The 19089-nt window shown below is 37.2% G+C and overlaps 1 protein-coding gene across 2 annotated transcripts in view; it reads left to right on the top strand.

Moving 5' to 3' along the window:
* The window catches only part of LOC149078606 (tyrosine-protein phosphatase non-receptor type 3-like), a 37004-nt gene extending 20370 nt beyond the window's left edge, over positions 1-16634 (top strand). For both annotated transcript variants that reach the window (XM_089240720.1, XM_089240721.1), the window contains 11 exons: positions 3562-3750; positions 7379-7448; positions 8645-8811; positions 8928-9018; positions 9127-9194; positions 10133-10216; positions 10868-11059; positions 11256-11404; positions 12015-12150; positions 12461-12506; positions 13632-16634. In XM_089240720.1, coding sequence (XP_089096846.1) covers positions 3562-3750; positions 7379-7448; positions 8645-8811; positions 8928-9018; positions 9127-9194; positions 10133-10216; positions 10868-11059; positions 11256-11404; positions 12015-12150; positions 12461-12506; positions 13632-13672 — 1233 coding nt within the window. In that variant the 3' untranslated portion in view covers positions 13673-16634. The remainder of the gene's footprint in view (positions 1-3561; positions 3751-7378; positions 7449-8644; positions 8812-8927; positions 9019-9126; positions 9195-10132; positions 10217-10867; positions 11060-11255; positions 11405-12014; positions 12151-12460; positions 12507-13631) is intronic.
* Positions 16635-19089: the final 2455 nt, after the last annotated feature.

Raw genomic sequence — 19089 nt, 5'->3', positions numbered from 1 at the left:
TTTTTCTCTAATAGGGTTGTCAATAAATGGAATAGCTTACCCCCGGAGGTAGTAAATTGTAACACAATTGACACGTTTAAAAAGAAATACGATAAACAAGTTGGGGTAAATCGAGAAGCTATCCATTCTTAGAATAAGTATTCTTTATGGGCATTGTATAATATTTTATCATGTGTATATATTGTTTGTAATTTGTGTTAATTGCATTTTTAATTTGGTTGCTGTATTTTTGAAATATATGACGTCCATATTTTTATGGGCATCTTTTTCTCAGCCACCTCGTTGGGCATTTTGCCTGTTGTGGCGTTGTATTTGTATTTGTATTTGAAATATGCAGGATGTACCATAAATTCGTAAATAGGTTAAAAATTCGCGAAAATTGAAGCAGTTGGTAAATTCGAATGCGGTTTGTGAAAAAGTTATTCTCACGAAGAGGGATTTTTTAGTACAGAAAAAAAAGAGTAAGATCGAATTTTTTTTCGATTGACTTCGCTCCATAACAGCAAATCACAGATCTTCCAACCTGAACCTTTCTTCAACTTCTTCTGCGTCTGAAACGTTTGTAAACATTCGTAGCTGGGGTGGGGGGGAAACCCCGTTAATATTGCTTTATTCATCAATCTCAACATCACAAAGGAAAACATATTTTGCGGCAATAACAGGAAAATTCAGAAATGAGCCGTCAATCGTACACCCTGCATTTTGTGACTCTCACTTGCTTATTTCCAATCATTTGCTTCCTTTCACCACCCTCTATCGACAAAAACTTACGCTAATTTTTTTTCCTGTACCAAAAAAAAATCCCCCGTGGTAACTTTTTTACAAACCGCATTCAAATATACCGATTCATTTCATTTTTATGAATTTTTTCAACTATTTACGAATTTATGGCCCAACCTGTACTAAAGCGGACCTAACTTGAAAAATTCACAAAATATCAAAGCCAATGCAGAATTATTCATATTTCATGTATTCCAATCATATATTTCACATTTTTTCTTAGTAAAATATAAACTAAAAATTACTTTTTTAAATAACGATAATCAATAACTAGAAGAATAAGCAAACTTGTTAATGTCAGTCAGAAATGTTATCAACTGTTCTATTATTCATACCGAATGATCTATTAGTTTCGTTACGCTATGATGGCAGTTTCCAACCTGATGATTTTTCAGCCGTTAATTGAAATAGATGAAGGTGGCCATTTGTTTTGTGCCTGATTGTAAGCCATTAATAATGACGTGAGATCATTTATTTCAGTGTGGTTACAGTGGGAATGAGTAATGGACGCGAACGATAAACATTAGTCAGTGGCGTGACGAAAATAGAAGAATCAAAGGTTATTTCATAATTTAAGCGAAATGTTAATGGCAGATTATGCAGCATACCTTGACAGAGAGAAATGTGTGGTGTTTCTGTCACAGAAATAGATGCTTTTAATTTTATTAAATAACGAGTAACATAGAACCGACAAAGGCAGCAAAAGTAAATTGATTAGGGGGCTTCAAAAATCATCCATACAAAAATATCACGAGGGGAAAATACAGTGTCAGAAAAACTTTTCCGACACAACTCTGCCTCTTTTGAGGTAACGGAAGTAAGGTGCTTTGCATCAGTCCGGGGCTGTGAGCGGTTCTATCTATCTATCTATCTACAGTGTCAGAAACGTTTCTTCATTATTTTCGTATTTCTTCATTGTTGGTTTTTTTTTTTTTTTGTGTTTTTTGTATTTCTTCAGTGTTTTTGTGTATTTGCATTTTTTTTGTATTTTTGTATTCATTTTTTTTTTTTTTTAGTTTTTTAATTTGTTGTGCTGTAATATTTTGTGTGTATGAGATTCAATGTGGTCCTATGTACATTGGATTGTGTATAATAAAGTTTTCTTCGACAATTTCCGGCTCCTTCACAGGGGCAATTGCTAAAATTGGCTAAAACCAATAGAGGGCCGTGTTCGGTTTGAAAGAAAGTGTGTCATAAAATACAAACAATTCTTATACGATTTCCCTGCCCTCTCATTTCGAATACAGAGCTGTCTTTCTGTCTGTCCTGAAGCCAACAAAGAGATTTCCATATTTTCAAGTGGAAAATTCAAATTTTTTCAACCAAGGTGATGCAGAGTATATTTATAATCACACACAATTTTTTTTCCAGAATTTTATTGCTAAATTTTTTGTATACAATATGTGAATCTCACTTTCTGGGAGGGACCTTGAAAACACGCGAAGTTCAACTTTGAGTGTTGCCCTCTGATGAAAGCCCCCAGAGAGTTCATGTTCACTATATTTCTAACTCAGAACACGCACAATCCTTCAAGTCAGGGCTTAACTTTCGGAGTTTAGGGAATAAATATCTATAGTGAGAACAAGCAACCTCCCTTCTTGTTTTTGTGTTCAGGGTCTGAAAGGGTTAAGAGACAAACTCGTGAAAAAGATTCGAAACAATCTGTTGCAGTTTCAGTTCAATAAAACTTTTCTAACTTCTTAGATGTAAGCTTAACACTTTCAATCAGCAATACAGTCGGATCCCGTAATAACGAACGTCAAGAGACCGGAGGAATCACTTCGTTAAAACGAAATTTCGTTATAAAGGAATTCCTGGTTACCTAGCATTGTTCTTATGTAAACTTATTTGGGGGATTAAAAAAGTGTTCGTTAAAACGAGATTTTCGCTATGATGATATTCGACTGTATTTCACTTAGAAATATGGAATTTTTTTCACTGAGCAGAGAAAAGACATCGACCTTTCTTACCGGAAGTTAGAGGACAGGGTAGGAGACGTATAAAAAATTAAATTGTATAAATCACGACATATACTAGCCCTAGTAAAATGGATGGCATATCTGAACGGGCGTATTATTTGGATATTTTTTCTAATTCGAAGTATGTTTCTATAACAGCAGTTGCCAAATTACTATTTCAGCTGAAGCAAACTTAAGTTTCCCCGTATAAGAGACATTATAAAAAACGCATGGCGTTACCCGGGATTTCTCCGTACACAGGCAAAGCCATCTAAGGCCTCCGCGAGAAGCTCGTGATGTCACCGAAGGTTATCTCACCTATAGCCATTGGATATAGCAGACCGACGCATGTGCCATCTTTATCCTTTTACAGCCCCCAGATTCCTGCTCTTATGATACAGGGAGCATTGAAGAAGTGTCAAACCATTGTAAATTGATAAACTCGTCTGAAATGCATGGTTAGAAAACCACGGTCAACTCAAAAGTCATTGTTGATGGTCACGAACCATTGTTTTCCGACTGATTTTTTGCCCCATTTTTTTGGGCATTCACCTAGACCTGACAAAATTTTGAAGTAGCCTATCGTTCAAGCCGGGTCCTGTTTGGTATACATGTAAAATTCAGTGAAGATCGGTCTAAAATTGCAGATTTGTATGAAGACTACATGCAATTACATATAGACATACAAAGAAAATATTTTATATACATATGTTGATTAATATTTTTGCTTATTTATATATAAAACAAAAGAAAAAGCTGATAGAGATTTTTTTTTTACTTTTCATTTCCAATGTATTTTATTTGGAATGTATTTTTTTTCCAGTTGAATGTCGTCGATTCATCGACATCTCAAAATGCGCAGCAATCAAACAATTGTAATAACGATGAAAGAAAATCCTGCCTTTCAGCACCAAACAACAGTATTAGTATTGTTCAAAACGGAAGGACTTCCGATTCGACTTTGCACCAAGAAATATTAATATCACCAAGTGCCAATGTGCCTTCATTAGAGGTTGGTCATCAAATCATATTTGGCATACAAAGCATTTGATTTTTTTTTTAGGATGAAGCGTTTTAGGAATCACGCCATTCGTTTTAAATAACGGCGTGATTTACCAAAAGTGTCCGAAAGGCAAAATGCTGTACTAAGGCATGGGCCTAACTGGGCACGTACCAGGGGCCTCGGGTGCATAGGAAAGCATCATGATCACGAGATCTGGGGCTTGAAAATTTGGGTGAACGTACGTAAACTTGAAGGCGCATGGACAAGTGAAGAATTTGCCCAAGGTCTCATGGGACCTTGGAAAATTTAAACAACATATATTCATTGAGAAGGTTTTTAAGAGCTTTCTGATGTGAAGATGAATTGAGGAAAGCAAGAAAATTCAACTGTTATTGCGGGGAATCGAAACCACGTCCTCTCACCTGCCGAGTTGCCCTAGGCCACGAGCTCTAAGGAAAGACTGAGATTCGTTGCATTTGCAGTCTATTGGTCTAGGGCGCTCACCCTGCAAGTGAGAGGGCATTGGTTCGATTCCCCGCAAGGACAGTTGAATTTCCTTCCTTTCTTTCCTGAATTCGTATAGATGGCGGAGATTGTCATCATCCTTGGATATATTCATTGACTTAGAGTTGAATCCATAAAATAAATAATTGAACGTAAAAATACAAACAATTTTTTTTCATATAATCGAGAAATTTTCAATTATTAGAATTTGCGCATCCCTCGGTTTTATTGGAAGAATTTTAATTTATAACCTGAGGCGCATTTATGGTTTTGCCGCCAATGGGCTACAAGATTTTTGTCGTCCTTCTCCAATTATAGTCCCAATATATAGTTTCTCCAATTTTATTTACAACTCTTACCTCGAATTCGCCACCCGCTTGGCCTCCCACCTCGCCCCCCCCTTCCTGAAAGTACACTTGTGACTCTAAGTCACTCTTATGGTCACTCCCATGATCACACACTTTCTAAGTCACTCACATTTAGTCACTTCTCTGCTCACACACTATCTTAGTCACTCTTTTAGTCGTTCACATGCTTGCACACTGATTCTGGCACTCATATGCTTGCACACTACCATTCAAATGCTACATGTTCAAACTCTATTTTAGTCACTCAAATGCCATATGCTTCCGCACTGTTTTGGTCACTCCCTTGCTGTCTTAGTCGTCACTCTTTTGGTCAGTTCATGTCATTTCGCCTCATTTTCACAACAGATGGCATCGCTTTTCTGACCACTACATCTGACCTCACCACTTTTCTGAAACAGAACCACATAAAAAAAGCAAAACAGGAGAAAATCTGGCAACTCCGACGGTTATTGGTCAATGGAAAAAGAACCACAAACCCCCCCCCCCCATGTCAATGAAGAGATATGTTTCTCTTCATTGACATATAAAAGAGGAAAATTTTTTCCTGGGAAAAAAAGAAAAATAATTCCGGGAACATGAAAAGGAAGACAAAAAGGCGAATTTTCCGAAACGTAAAAGGACCTTGAAATGACATCAAAAAGGAGGACGTCTGATAACCCTAACTTCAGTCATCACCATACGGCAATTTCCTACCCATAGAGTTGGGTGGGAAATGAAGGCGGCATCTATCGGTGGTCACCCCGTGCTCAGAAATTTTCCTGTTACTGGTTACTTGCATAAGGTTTTCATTGTGATGCTGGCATTGGCGGATAAAGAACTAATTATTGTTGAAGTTGTTTTGCCATGAATCGCAGGTTGAAGCTTAATGAACGTTTCAGACACAGAAGAGATTGGAGAAAGGTTCCTGCAGCACTTTCGTGTAGTGCCCTCTATCGATAAAATTCAAACTAATTTTTTTCCGTGTTGGAAAATTCTTCTTCGCGAGAATAACTTCCTTGCGTACAACCGCATTCAAATTTTCGAATTCCTTCAATTTTTAAACTAGAATTTATGGGACACCCTGTATGTCATTGCGAGCGGGAAGTGTTGTTGATACAGATCGGGAGCCTTGTGCTAATGTAAATTGGTACTATGATTTTCTATGCTTTAAACGAGTGTTATCAACCTTTTTCATCCCATGGGCCCCTTTGGACCATATTTTATTCTCGTAGTCTCCTGTTTTACCCAGCGTTCCTTCCCCATCCAAGAGCGAGACACTTTCTACTTATCGAATTAAATTTAATCGCAACTAAATTTATAATGACAAAAATTTTGTAAAGAAGATCGATCTCTGGTACCCTGGGCAAGGCACGGATCCAGAAGGTGGGGTGATCAACCCTCCCAAGAGCCAAATTATGTGGAAAAAAACGGTTCGCATAAAATACGGTACGATCCAACGAACCTACCGAAACATTACCCTGGGCTAGATTTTATGCAATGCCGTCTCAACATCATAGGTTCCCCGGCAAAGTGATGCTCCATGATAAAGCCCCATACTTAACTGGAAGTAACAGCTTACATATTTATATTCGAAAATCATAATGCAAGATCTCATCGTGTAGGCACCAATATGAAGGACCCCGAGTCATGCTCACATGGGTCCCCATGAGTTAGACCAAACAACTCTGCTGAAGTCTGAAACTAGTCGCATTCTCTCCCACCATATTTCACTGGAAAGCTTTATTTTTCACGACTCTTCGTACCCCCCCCCCCCTTCCACCACTTGTCATCTGATTTTCACTCGTGGTTCCTTTAGAATATTCCAGGACCACGGGGTGGGAGGCATATGGTCCCAGATATAGAACTACTAGCTTTAAACGATGAGAATAAGCATGTGCATCGGTGCAGGTACTTCCAGCTAGGTATCATGGATCATGGGCGGAGATGCGGGGGCGGAGTGGAGGGTATTGCCCCCCCCCCCCCAGCGTCAAAGGTTGAGTCGACTGATCTAATGTATATAGGTATATATGAATTGACATCATCATCATCATTGTGCCCGTCACCCCAGACTTCCAAGTCTATCTCCGCCTATCATTTCACTCGCTATGTTGTAAGGGCGTGGTAGACCATGTCGATAAGATACTCGCCTAAAATACCAAAGGATGTTTAGAGGTATCGCGAGTTCGATACCCGGCTCGTCCTTGTCAGAAAACTTTCCTGACACAGGGTTACAACAGAAACAGCCACATGACCGCAGAAAAAGTAGCTACCGCATTGTGGGGGGTAGCGCACCAACCCCTCGACGAGTATAAAAAACAAGGGTGCCGTTCGGAATCGGCAATAAATTGTAGGTCCCGGTCTAATTAGCCCTCGTATGCGGAAAATGACCGTGGTGCGACAAAAATGATCAAATATTATGCTCTAAAGTTAGTCCTTGGCGTGTCGTGCTCGTGACACTGGAGTTCCATGTTTTCACATGCCCCCCTCCCCTATTCCAATATACACAAGGACTCATAGTTTCTGTACCCTAGTGTTCATTTACTTTCGGCTCTTGTCTTTTTTTGTAAATAATTTTTCATATTTTACTTGAATTTTAAAATGAATAGTGACATTTTGGACACTGTTCGTGAAACACCCCGTAAATGCTATGCTAGAGTATATATATACTTGTAGTTCAAAAACACTCTAACTCACTGATTAATGAATTTTTATAAAATTAAATGATGGTGTTTTTTATATAAGCAACATTATATATCCCCAATAATATAATCAAACTCTTTTTGTAGGTTTCTTACACGAATCATTCCAATGACGATAGCAATTTCATAACATTCGATGCGAAATCTCCTGATGAAGGTAATGATCGATTGTATTTTAATATCACATTTAATTATTTTTAATATTAATGGTAACCACTCCTCGACTTACGAACAGAGTACGTTCTGAGCATCGTCCGTAGATTGAAATCATGCTGAAATTGCGCCAATTCGATGATTTGAGATCAAAAACACAAAAATGGAGGCGGGTATGATTAAAACATTTTTGACAAAATAATCGCAAAAATCCTCAAACTTTTCGGTTCGTTAGGGAGCCATTCAAGTATATGTGGGGGGGGGGGTGTTCCCCCATTTGATGACTTTTTGTGATAAGGTGGGACGGGATTGAATGATTGATTGCGTAAAGGTTATGAAAATATGAAATTGTGAAATGATCTATGTGATTTCCGAGGATATGTATGTAACTTAGAAGGCCTTATCCTTCTGTGAAACCAGGCGTGGCCCGGGCTCTGTCCGCTACAGATGTGAGCTCATTACCCTGTATTGTTGCACCATGCTGGGGGGGGGGGCTAGCCTTATTCTTCTGGTGTTTGCAGTACCAGAGGAATAAGGCCCCTTATCTCCCCCTTCTGCAGTACCAGAAGGAAGCAACCAGTTTTCTAGACATACGTTTTCCGAAAGATTATGGGCTAGACGAGGGCAGAAATTTGCATTCGTGAGTGCCAATCTCTTGGGACAGCAAATTTTAGGGGGGGGGGAATTGTTTTCAAGCTCTCCTTTGGGGGGGGGGCATTAATGAATTGAAGGTTCAGGGGAGGGATAAATCGTCCAGATAAGTTTTAAATTTCAAGCTTTCAGAAAGCATTTTATAAATTAACAAAATTGATTAAAATAAAAAGATATTTTATTTTTAATGTTTTGGGAGAAGGGCCCTATGCCCCTGCGTACTCCTCTGGGAGTCAGCGAAGTCTCCCAGATAGGGACTAACACCAGTCTAGAAAGCTTTGGCCCAGCTTACACTTAATTTTTCTGCTGACAAGAGCAGAGGATCGAAAATGGTCAAAAAATTCTGTGTGCTTATATAACACATACTTGAATGACCTCTTACTCGAAAAGTGCATTAGACCGGGAGTGCGGTGGTATATTCACAATTTACTCTCTTATATCGACATTATTATATTATTGACTATTATATCGACATATTGCTGTATATCTTTCTCTCGGCTGGGAAAATGAGCCATTTAAAATTTATAAGGTACAAATTTTATACTTTAGAATCGACGGGGTGTCAAAAAGTTGTCGTGATCGATCCCGTTGGGCAAACAGCTGAGGTTGAAGATCCAAACATCAAGGATCATCCGCAGGTACTGAGCACTCTTGAGGAGTCTATAGCAGCTCTACAGCAATCTTTAGACGATAAAACAGTTTCGTTAGCTTTTGAGGTGGGTAAAGTTATGGTACAAGGAAAAAAAAGAAGAAACATTGTATTATAATTCATATTAGAACAAACCGATAAGACATATGATAAATTTTCGAATCGCAACTTTATTTGCTGTAGAAACTTAGCAAGAAGAATCCCGATGCCACTGTAGATGTTGCGAAACTTCCTGAGAATGGTCAGAAGAACAGATACAAAGACGTCCTACCGTGTAAGATTCTCCACTTTTCATTACTTTTAAAAGTTATATGATAATTTACACATGATCATTTACTATTTAGACTTTACATTTATAAGCTACTTTTTTTTTTTTTTGCAGATGATGAGTCCCGTGTACCCCTGACAGGATCGGAATCGGGTGATTACATCAATGCATCTTTTGTGAAGGTAGTTATCGGAAAATTGTACTGAAACGCAAGCTCTATTTTTCGTCATTTTAATTATCCTCTCTCATCGGTCTACTTCATACGTTAACTATTCCTCGGGGCAGTGGTTTCCAAACATTGGTACTTGATGAGCCATTCAGAGTACGCGAAGTATAATAAGGAATGGCGGGAAAAACGAGTAAAGAGTAATAAAAACGTGCAATTCCTGCGGAAAATATAAAGGCCTCCTACACATTTCAAGAAGAACACAAACCTTCTATGCACTCTTAGAAATAAGCAAACCTCTTATACATTCCCAGGGGTTTCGTACACCTCCTGTGGATTTCCAGGGATGTGCAAACCACCCAGGCATTTCTAAGCTTCAGTGCACCTAACACACATTTCTAGACTTGAGCACACCTATCTCGCATTTCTAGACTTGAGCATACCTAACACACATTTCTAGATACACCAAGGCTCATGCGCATTTGAAGTAGTGTGCACGTATTTTAGGCATTTTCAGGCAAGTTCTCTACACCTAGTCAAGGAGAGTGCTTAAACTTCTTATGTATATAACAAGTACTGCGTATATCTCTCACCCAATTTTAGGCATACGAAAATTTCTTACGCACATACCTAGGTTTATGCATGACATCCACGCATTTCTGAGTAGCCAGTACGAAACCCGTATACGCAATTTCAAAAGAAGCGCACGTCTTCTACGCAATTTCCTAGGATATACTTGAAGCACGAAAAATTTGGAAACCAAAGTAAATTGAATTAGGGTATTCGATTTTATGAGGATAAATATTAAATTGAATAAGGATGTGTGTCGAGAGAGAGTTATAATGTAATGAGTATCGCGCATGGCCTCTTTTATTCCATAATAATTATTTGCATTCGATAATTAACAAATTTAATGTACTAAAAAGAACTATAATAATAGAAAATATATTACAGATGACGATCCCGCCTTTGAATCTGCAACACGAGTACATAGCTGCTCAGGGACCTTTACCTCATACGTGTGATGATTTTTGGCAGGTGAGTTGATCATTCATTGGATAAGTTTTCCCATATACATGTAATACAAACGGAAGCAGTTTTTTTTTTAAATGTTTTACATGAAACTGAAAACATTCTATCAAACCAGTATAGCAATAACAATATGTGCAATCACTAACTACAGCCTATTCGAGATTTCAATCCGACTTTCTACTTATTTATCCGCTATGTATATATAATAAACCGCTATATATAATTATCCACTATGTATATATACCGCGATAATAGCGTACTCCGATAAATTTTATAGCATACTTGAAACGCGATACTCTCGTTGCCCGCGGCTGGAGGGTGGTTAATCACTCACGTCCGAATTCATAGACGTAGTATTTCACGGCTTTGGGGGCCATTCAAGTATTACGTAAGCAGATTTTCAGCCATTTTTGACCCCCCCCCCTCCCCTGTCAGCAAAATTTCGTCATCAGCTTAGAATATTTCATATCTTCAAAAAGGGGTGGTTGATGACGTAAGCAATCTTCAAACCCCCTCCCCCTCCCCCCCCTTGTCATCAGAAGTCAGCAAATCCGAAACCCCCCTTCCCCTTGATGCTGACGTAATACTTGAATGACCCCTTTATCGTAGATGAAAAATAAATTGTCCATGTATATTCAAATAGTACTATGCTTTTAGATGGTGTGGGAGCAGAACTGCTGTATCATAGTCATGGTAACGACGCTGAAAGAGCGAAACCGAGTCAAGTGCCACAAGTACTGGCCGGACCTGTGCGAGATGGTCACTTACTCCGGCATTCAAATCACTTGTTTCCATGAAACGACGACACAAGCTGTCATCACCAGAGATCTACTGTTAGCTAATGCAGAGGTAAAAATATCACAAAATAAGGTTTGTCTATTATGTTGTGTAGATATCGATAAAAATTAAATGCAGCGAAAATAAAATTTATTACGGCATTGAAAAAAAATGCGGACTATTAACATATAGTGCTATTTCTTTCGGGATTTTTTCGCGAAGGAGAATTTTGTATTTTATAATTGTCATTTTTTTTTTAATCATATAGAAAGACGAAGAGCGTCACATCATTCAAATACAATACGTAGCTTGGCCTGATCATGGGGTTCCGGATGATGCAACCGAATTCCTCGACTTTGTACAACAGCTACGGGAATGGCGGAAACTCATTGGAGGAATGGTCATTGTACATTGCAGGTATGGTTGCCTGGAACTTCACAACCTTATTAGAAAAAAACAAAACATTCTTTCAATACTGTGAGACCCTGACTATCCGATCTGCGATAGACCGATCCGATTCACTATTCGTAAATTGATTATAAAAATTAGACGCAGTAAAAATGTGAGTTCCGACAAACCGTTTCAAACAATGCTTCAGATTGTAAGAAGAGCTTTCCGAGTTCCGAAAGTAAGGCCTAAGGATAACACCTGCGGTTGATACACACTACTCTGACGTGACGTGGGACCATGTCATGTGAGAGTAGTGTGCAGCAGTCTTTAGACCAGTGTTTTGCAAAATAGGTGATATCGTCCCCGGGAAGTGATGGAACGGATCATTTTTACGGAATGAATCATTTTACGGAATTTTTTTTCCTCTAGAGAAACTAGTGATAAATAGTTTGTGATAGGATAATAATTTTAACTCTTTCTTTTTAAAATTGCTTAATTTTCTTTGCAATTCATTTATTCAAATTTATTTCAAGAATTGAATTTTTTTCCTTCTTTTTTAATTGAAAGTTTTACGAATGTTATTTTTTTTAATACAAAACTTTAATTAGTAATTAATTGTTTATTGTCGTAATTTCAGTGCTGGAGTGGGTCGGACGGGGGTCTTCATCTTGATGGAAACCGCAATGTGCCTGATCGAGTCAGATAATCCAGTCTATCCGCTGGAACTAGTCCAGGCGATGCGTGATCAACGAATGATGATGGTTCAGACCGTTGTAAGCATTTGTTGATTTTTTTTTCTCTTTAATTTAGCTGAATCTAAACTTAATTTTAATAGAATTTGAAATTGAATAGAATTAAAACTGAATTTTTCTTTGGATCAATTTGACAAAAATTGCTCTAATATTTTACCAATATATAACAGATATTACAAAAATAGGATCCATTTTTTACTTTACTTACTGACATCAAATAAATACTCATCGATTGACTCATAGATCAGTAACTAAATAAAAAAAAAAAATTTTAATAAATATTTCTATGTATTATAGTTGATGTATTTGACAATTTATTTTTCATTCGTAGGGACAGTACAAATTTATCTGTGAAGCCATCTTGAAACTTTACAATGGTAAGTTGATTAGCAAGAAAATTCTCACGGATTTCGTTTTGTCAGGGGCAACTACAGCATCGGAAACAAGTCTTCACGCTTCAATTACCCCTTAGAAAAGAGTAGGAGACTTGGAGTAGAAATGTCTGGACGCTTGCCTAGAAACGCATAGGAGTCTTACGTAACTTTTGAGAAGCATAGAAGACTTTGGGTATGACTAGAAATGCGTAGGACGCTTGTTTACCCCAACCAAGACATGCGCGTGAACCGCATAGAAATGCGTAGGATGCTTGCTAAGATATTTCCCTTTTTTTTATAACTTCACTCTTAGTCTGCGTTTACTGAAGTTATATCCTAGGTTTTGCAACAACCGAGTTTAACCGTGCTTTCTATGCTTTATACAAAACGAATTTTAGTCCTTCACGTAAATTCCTGCCATGTTCGCATAAGGCATCGGAAGTGTTTTTAGATCGGTGGGTGCTCAGATTGAGCTTTATGCAGGAAATTGTCATTAACGATTTAATTCTGGTTGTGCTCAAACCTGTTCCAAAAAATTCTGTGGATGCTCCAGCACCCACTGAATGTTGGATAACTTGAAGAGCGAAGTAAAGGAAGAAAATTCCATAATTTTGATGGAGTAAATTTCAGGTGAAATAGAGTTTAATCTGCTGTTTGGAACCTATTGGTTTAATCTGGCGAAGGTTGGCTGAATACTCCTTTTCAGTTTCAATGAAATAATAGTATAATCATAATTTATTTTTTAAACGTATTCTCAATGACTCAAAAATGATTATACCAGGGAAAGACCAACGTGTGTAGACCCAAAATTGCAAAAAGGAACCTCGGCTAAACGCGTTTCGGAACTATATGAAGTTCCTTCATCAGTAGCAAAGAAAGAATAGTGAAAACACTCCTTATAGCGGGAGTTACTCGTTGTTGTAGAAGACTCCCGCTACAAGGAGTGTTTTCACTATTCTTTCTTTGCTACTGATGAAGGAACTTCATATAGTTCCGAAACGCGTTTAAGTCGAGGTTCCTTTTTGCACTTTTGGGTCTACAACACGTTGGCCTTTCCCTGGTATTATCTCACTCAAAAGGTAAAAAATAATTCATTTCCATCAACAATAATTCTCTCTTTTTATGCAGATCACGAAAACAGTACAAGCGGAACATTAGCAAGTCGATAGAAGACCTCCATGTTTGAACTCGCTAACAGCAGCAGTCAGACTGTATTCTTTGCTTTAGCTCAGCGAGTCAGTCAATCGAAGCAGCTAAAAACAAATACGTTACGCTCGTAAGAAAACACATTAACGCCACTATTATGCGCCAGAGGTCGTGGCAAAATAACAAAACATCTTCCAGCTGAAAAATATGAAACTTTTCATTTTTGGTGAAGTTTTTGCTATTGTAGATTGTGTGTTGCCATTTTTCTGAATAGAAATATCAGTCAAAAAAGTTCCTTTTTCTTTCGAATAGCAAACATCACTAATTTCGAGGACGCCAAATAAATATTATGAAAGAAAATTGAAGAATGAATTTTTTGATTTCATATTTTCAAAAAATACATCTATTCTTTTGCCATATTTTTCTTAAAATTTACATTCAATCGATAACTTTAACAATCAACTTTAACATTCATCAAGTAAAAATTGTGATTTTTTTTTTCTGCATTTGCCACAAGAATATCTGCAGTCTAAGCAAAATATTTTGCATTATTGTATTTTTCTTGCCATTCCAATGAAAATTTCTGTAATTTTTTGGGAAACAATACGATCACCAATTGATGCTGAAAAAAATTAATCGGGAAATTTCTTCCAAAAGAAGAGATAGATCTGTTTTATTTTTAAATAAAGTGATTTAGAATTCAATTAAGCATTGCTTACGACCAACAATTACAGCCCACATTTTGTGTGCCTTCTATGAAATTTTCTAAAACCTTTTTATATACATGACCGAGTAACAATTTCAATATAGCACAATATTATTGAACTGTAATAATCTCCATTTTTTGCTGAATGTATCAAGATATGTGTGATTTTACGATGCATTTATGCCATAAACAAAATCTGTATGAAGTGTGTTTAGAAATTTTCTGTTGTTAATGTGTTCTCTCTCGGTAAGGAAATACTACAAAATGTGTTTCCGAGATCTTTGCTGTTGTAGATATGAAGCCATCGATTTTAATGACTAAATAACTCAAAACGTGAATGGAATTTCATTCTCAGTTTTTCCATTATATGCGTTGCTTTAAAAAAAAAATACATAAATCTATTCAAAAGCAATAAAGCATAGAAAAATGCGAAGCAATTAGTTTTTCAATTAATTTTTCTATCACTATTTATCTAAGTCAAAACTATAAAGTTCAAATTCTCATTAAATATTGTGATATGTCTTGTGATGATTTCCAAAAAAGTCTGTTTCCGTAATACTTCAAACTGAATTGCCTTCATTCACATGAAGTGCTTATACCAATGATGTTTCTCAGCCCTTTTCATTTTCAGGGTTTTAATTTAACAAAATATAAAATTCAATATTTCTATCCCGTAACATGAACGAGATAAAAAAAAATACATAATGAAATTATATACGCTACAATATACAGAGGGTGTTCACGCGCATATTGGGAACGATTTTGACATCCTAAATAAAATGCGTGTAACACGAATAAATTACCTTTTTTCTAACCTGTTCTAATTAATATAGCAGTGTCTATTGACTGTCATATGCATTTTTATATAATAGTTTGTTTTTTTTCAAAATCCCAACAGAATTTTCATTTATTCCATAGGGTATCCAAAATAGTTGGCTGGCTAATTGGCCAAGCCTGCTTTAAAATCCCAAACACGCAACAAAACACCGGTTTCAATCTGTAAACTTGGTAGAGATATATCGAAATGGTATCGACTTTTGACTGCATTTTATTACCTCACTTTCTTTAGAAATGTGACTATTTTTTGAGGTTTATAGCTTCTCGCTTTATCTTGATAAAGCTTGCTCCCCTACGGTCATTTAGTCAGTTCTGAAATATTTTCGATTGAAATTTATCTTGATAATATTATGCAAAGTTGATTTACGAATTATTTTTATTATAAGCAATGATCATATACAATTTACTAAATGTTTCTTCGCAAGCCTTTTTCGGGTCTCATTTAATACATAAAACAATATTTTTCTAGAGAAAGATGCAGCTTTTTGCTGACATTAAGGGAGGCTACTATGCCTATCTCTGGTGTATAGGATGGCGCGCTTGCCCGGACTACTACTTTTTTGTGTTTTCTAATTCGAAAAGAGACTTCTCTTGGGAGTTCTTTACTTACTAAGTATGAATGCATTTCTCCAATAAAGCAGATACAGTTTTTTCAGATCACAGCTTCATTTCGCACAGCAACTAAATTTTCAGTTATCAAATACTAACTTGCTATCCCAGATTCGTTTTCCAGTCCTCATAAGTTTTTTTACTATTAAAATTCAATATATCTAAGTCTTTCCCAGTGTGTGTAAGCATCCTCTGCAGGTATTATCATTTTGTTAGTGAGGATTGCTGTACAATATTTATTAAACGATAACTTATAGTGAAGGATAATCTACACGGGATAGAAAATAATCCATAGAGTTGTGAATGTGTATATATATTTAAATACATGTGTATACATAGTGTTTTTGTGCGAGGTTTTAGAAACCAAGTTGAACGTATTTAATGGTTGTGTTGACACGATAAATCTGATGTAGTGATCCTCATATGCCGTCCTTTTGTATATTATAATTTTTTATATATGTATAATCATGCTGTTCATTTATATCCTATTTCATATTATTTATACAATGCCCGAATATTTCAGAAAGAAAGCTGTGTGATAATAATGGATTGTCCTATTGAAAACAATGAATTGATAATCTGTATTCATGAATCACTTGAAAATGGATAGCAACTTTACTTTGAAATGTGATTCTAAATGCAAGATTTGAGATCATTAATTATAGAATCATCTCTTCCATTCCCCTATCAACAAATTTTGATCGAGTGCAATGAGTTCGCAAACACAGCTTTCCATCTGTGATTCATTATATTTTCTTCCTTCCCAATTTTCTGTGAAAACACCCGCATCATTTTATAGGCAATCAAATAAAGCGAAAACCATTTGGCGTACAGTTTGAATTTCTGTTAAATTCATTTTTACTCTTTCTTCATAATTTGTCTTAAGATACACTGGTGAAATAAATTAAGAGAATTTGCATATTTTATCGAATTTCATGAAAAGAAATGAACTGAATGTGAAACCACTGATTCTAGACAAAAATGCAAATCTTGTACATCAAATACGTAAGCGTACACGTGTGTGTAGGCGGAGCCAGTAGAGAAACAGGCTTTATAAGCGCGCGTAAGTTAAGACGCATTTCGTTCGCTAGCACACCTCGGCGAATTTCTTGGTGTTATTTTGCAGCAATCGGTTAATTTCAAATTGCAACAGTAAAAATGAGTAACCACCAACGTTTATATGATGGAATGAGGTGGCGAATTGTGGGGAGGCTAGAAGCAGGCCAATCTCAAGTCCAGATTTGTAGAGAGTTCAATTTAACGCCCAGCGTCGTGTGTAACTTATGGAAACAGTTCCATGATACCGGATCCATCGAGAGAAAGCCTGGGCAAGGTCGTCCAAGAGCCACGACGGCCAGAGAAGATCGCCATTTGTCGATTATAGCGAGGCATAACAGGAGTGCTGCAGCTTCTCAGCTCTCTTGTGACTTATATGCAGCCACAGGAACCCGTGTATCAAGGGTGACTGTTTCCAAAAGACTTCATGAGAGAGGGTTGTTTGCAAGAAGACCTGCTGTTTGCGTCTCGCTCACTTCTACGGACAGGAGAATCCGTTTATCATGGTGCGGAGAGCATAGAGATTGGAGTATAGATCAATGGGCGACCGTTCTCTTCACTTATGAGTCCCGGTTCAGCCTAAGCACCGATTCTCGCCGTACGTTCATATGGAGAGAACCAGGGACCCGCTACCTACCCTCCAATGTCCGCGAAATCGACCATTATGGCGGAGGAGGTTTAATGGTCTGGCCTGGCATCATGTTGGATGGCCGCACACCTCTCCATGTCTGAAAGAGGCACTTTGACTGGTGTGAGGTATAGGGATGAGGTTTTGGAGCCCTATGTTCGCCTTTTCAGGGGTGCAGTTGGCCCCGAGTTCATTTTAATGGACGATAACGCGAGGCCACATAGAGCTCTTCTGCTCGACGATTTTCTAGAGAGAGAGGATATTCGCCGGATGGATTGGCCAGCCAGATCTCCAGACCTCAACCCTATAGAGCATGTCTGGGACACTTTGGGGAGGGCAATTGCAACTCGCAACCCCCTCCGGGAACCATCCAGGGAATGAAAACAGAGTTGCTGAACGAGTGGGACCAACTGCCTTATTTCAAGTATGAAATCAGGCTGCGAGACCTGTATATCTGTAAGAGGGGACCATACCTCCTATTAATCCATCTATTAACCCATTTTTTTGTTTATTCTGCAACCGCTGTTTCATACCTTCCGACTCCAACGAGTGTTACGCACGATCATGCGTGTGTATTACAATTATTGAATGGTTATTTGTTTTGTATTATATCAATGTATGTACATATCAAATTTCATTAAAATCTGTACAGTAGTTCTAGAGATATTCGACCAAGTCTGCAAATTCTCTTAATTTCTTACACCAGTGTACACGCATATCTCTATTTACTCACTTCAAAGTAAACTCATGTGATTTATCAGCGAACAAAATTTTCCAAAGAAATCATTTTAGGGAGGATAAACTATCTGCATTAGATTCAGTAAATACATTGAATATTATGAAAATACTAGTTTTTAATTGCATCAAAAGCAGGGGTGGCCAACTTCTTTCTGTTCAAGGGTTAAGTTCTTCTGTTTAACAGTCAGCTGTAGAGTCGCGGGTCACATCACGGGTGTCACACCGTTGTATAAGCTGCACCTTAGCAAAATCACCCAGAAAACTTGCACATTTGTATATGACATAAAGGTAATATGGTAAAACAAGGGCAATTTATTCGCTAAAATTTTACACTGGGCATTATATTCCCTTTCATATTCATTGCTCATCTGGTTGCATTTACAGCCACATGTAATACATCAAAAAATAGTTTATGCAAACTATTCCATCTAACCCATCCATATTTTGAATTTTACAAATGAAACATTTGTTCCGATTTTTCTTCAATTATTATTTTGGTAAAATAGGCAATTTGCCAAACAAGGTGACGGAAAAAATTAGAAAAAAAAAATTGCCCATGACAAGATTTAACAGCAATTTGAGTGTTCCAAAAGGTGGTATGGTGATATATAAATTATTTTTGTCACTAATAACAATCAAAGTAATTTTCAGCTGTTGAAATAAGAATAGCTCAAATAATATTCACACATTTAATTTAACAACTTATGTAAATTCATTTTAATTAGATAATTTATTTTTACCTTGTTGGGGCCACCCCTGCCACAGAGCAACAGCGAGATATTTTGCTACCAAAACAGATAATTAGGAAAGCGATTGCCACTAAGCAACATCACAGTTCTTTTGGGGTGCTTAAAATTATGAGAGAA

Source organism: Pholcus phalangioides, unplaced genomic scaffold, assembly GCF_987345545.1.
Source record: "Pholcus phalangioides strain wild (caught in Gottingen) unplaced genomic scaffold, Ppha-v1.0 ptg000013l_1, whole genome shotgun sequence".
Classification (NCBI taxonomy): Eukaryota; Metazoa; Arthropoda; class Arachnida; order Araneae; family Pholcidae; genus Pholcus; species Pholcus phalangioides.
Note: the sequence above shows the minus strand (reverse complement) of the source record. Positions and strands in the feature narration are given on the sequence as shown.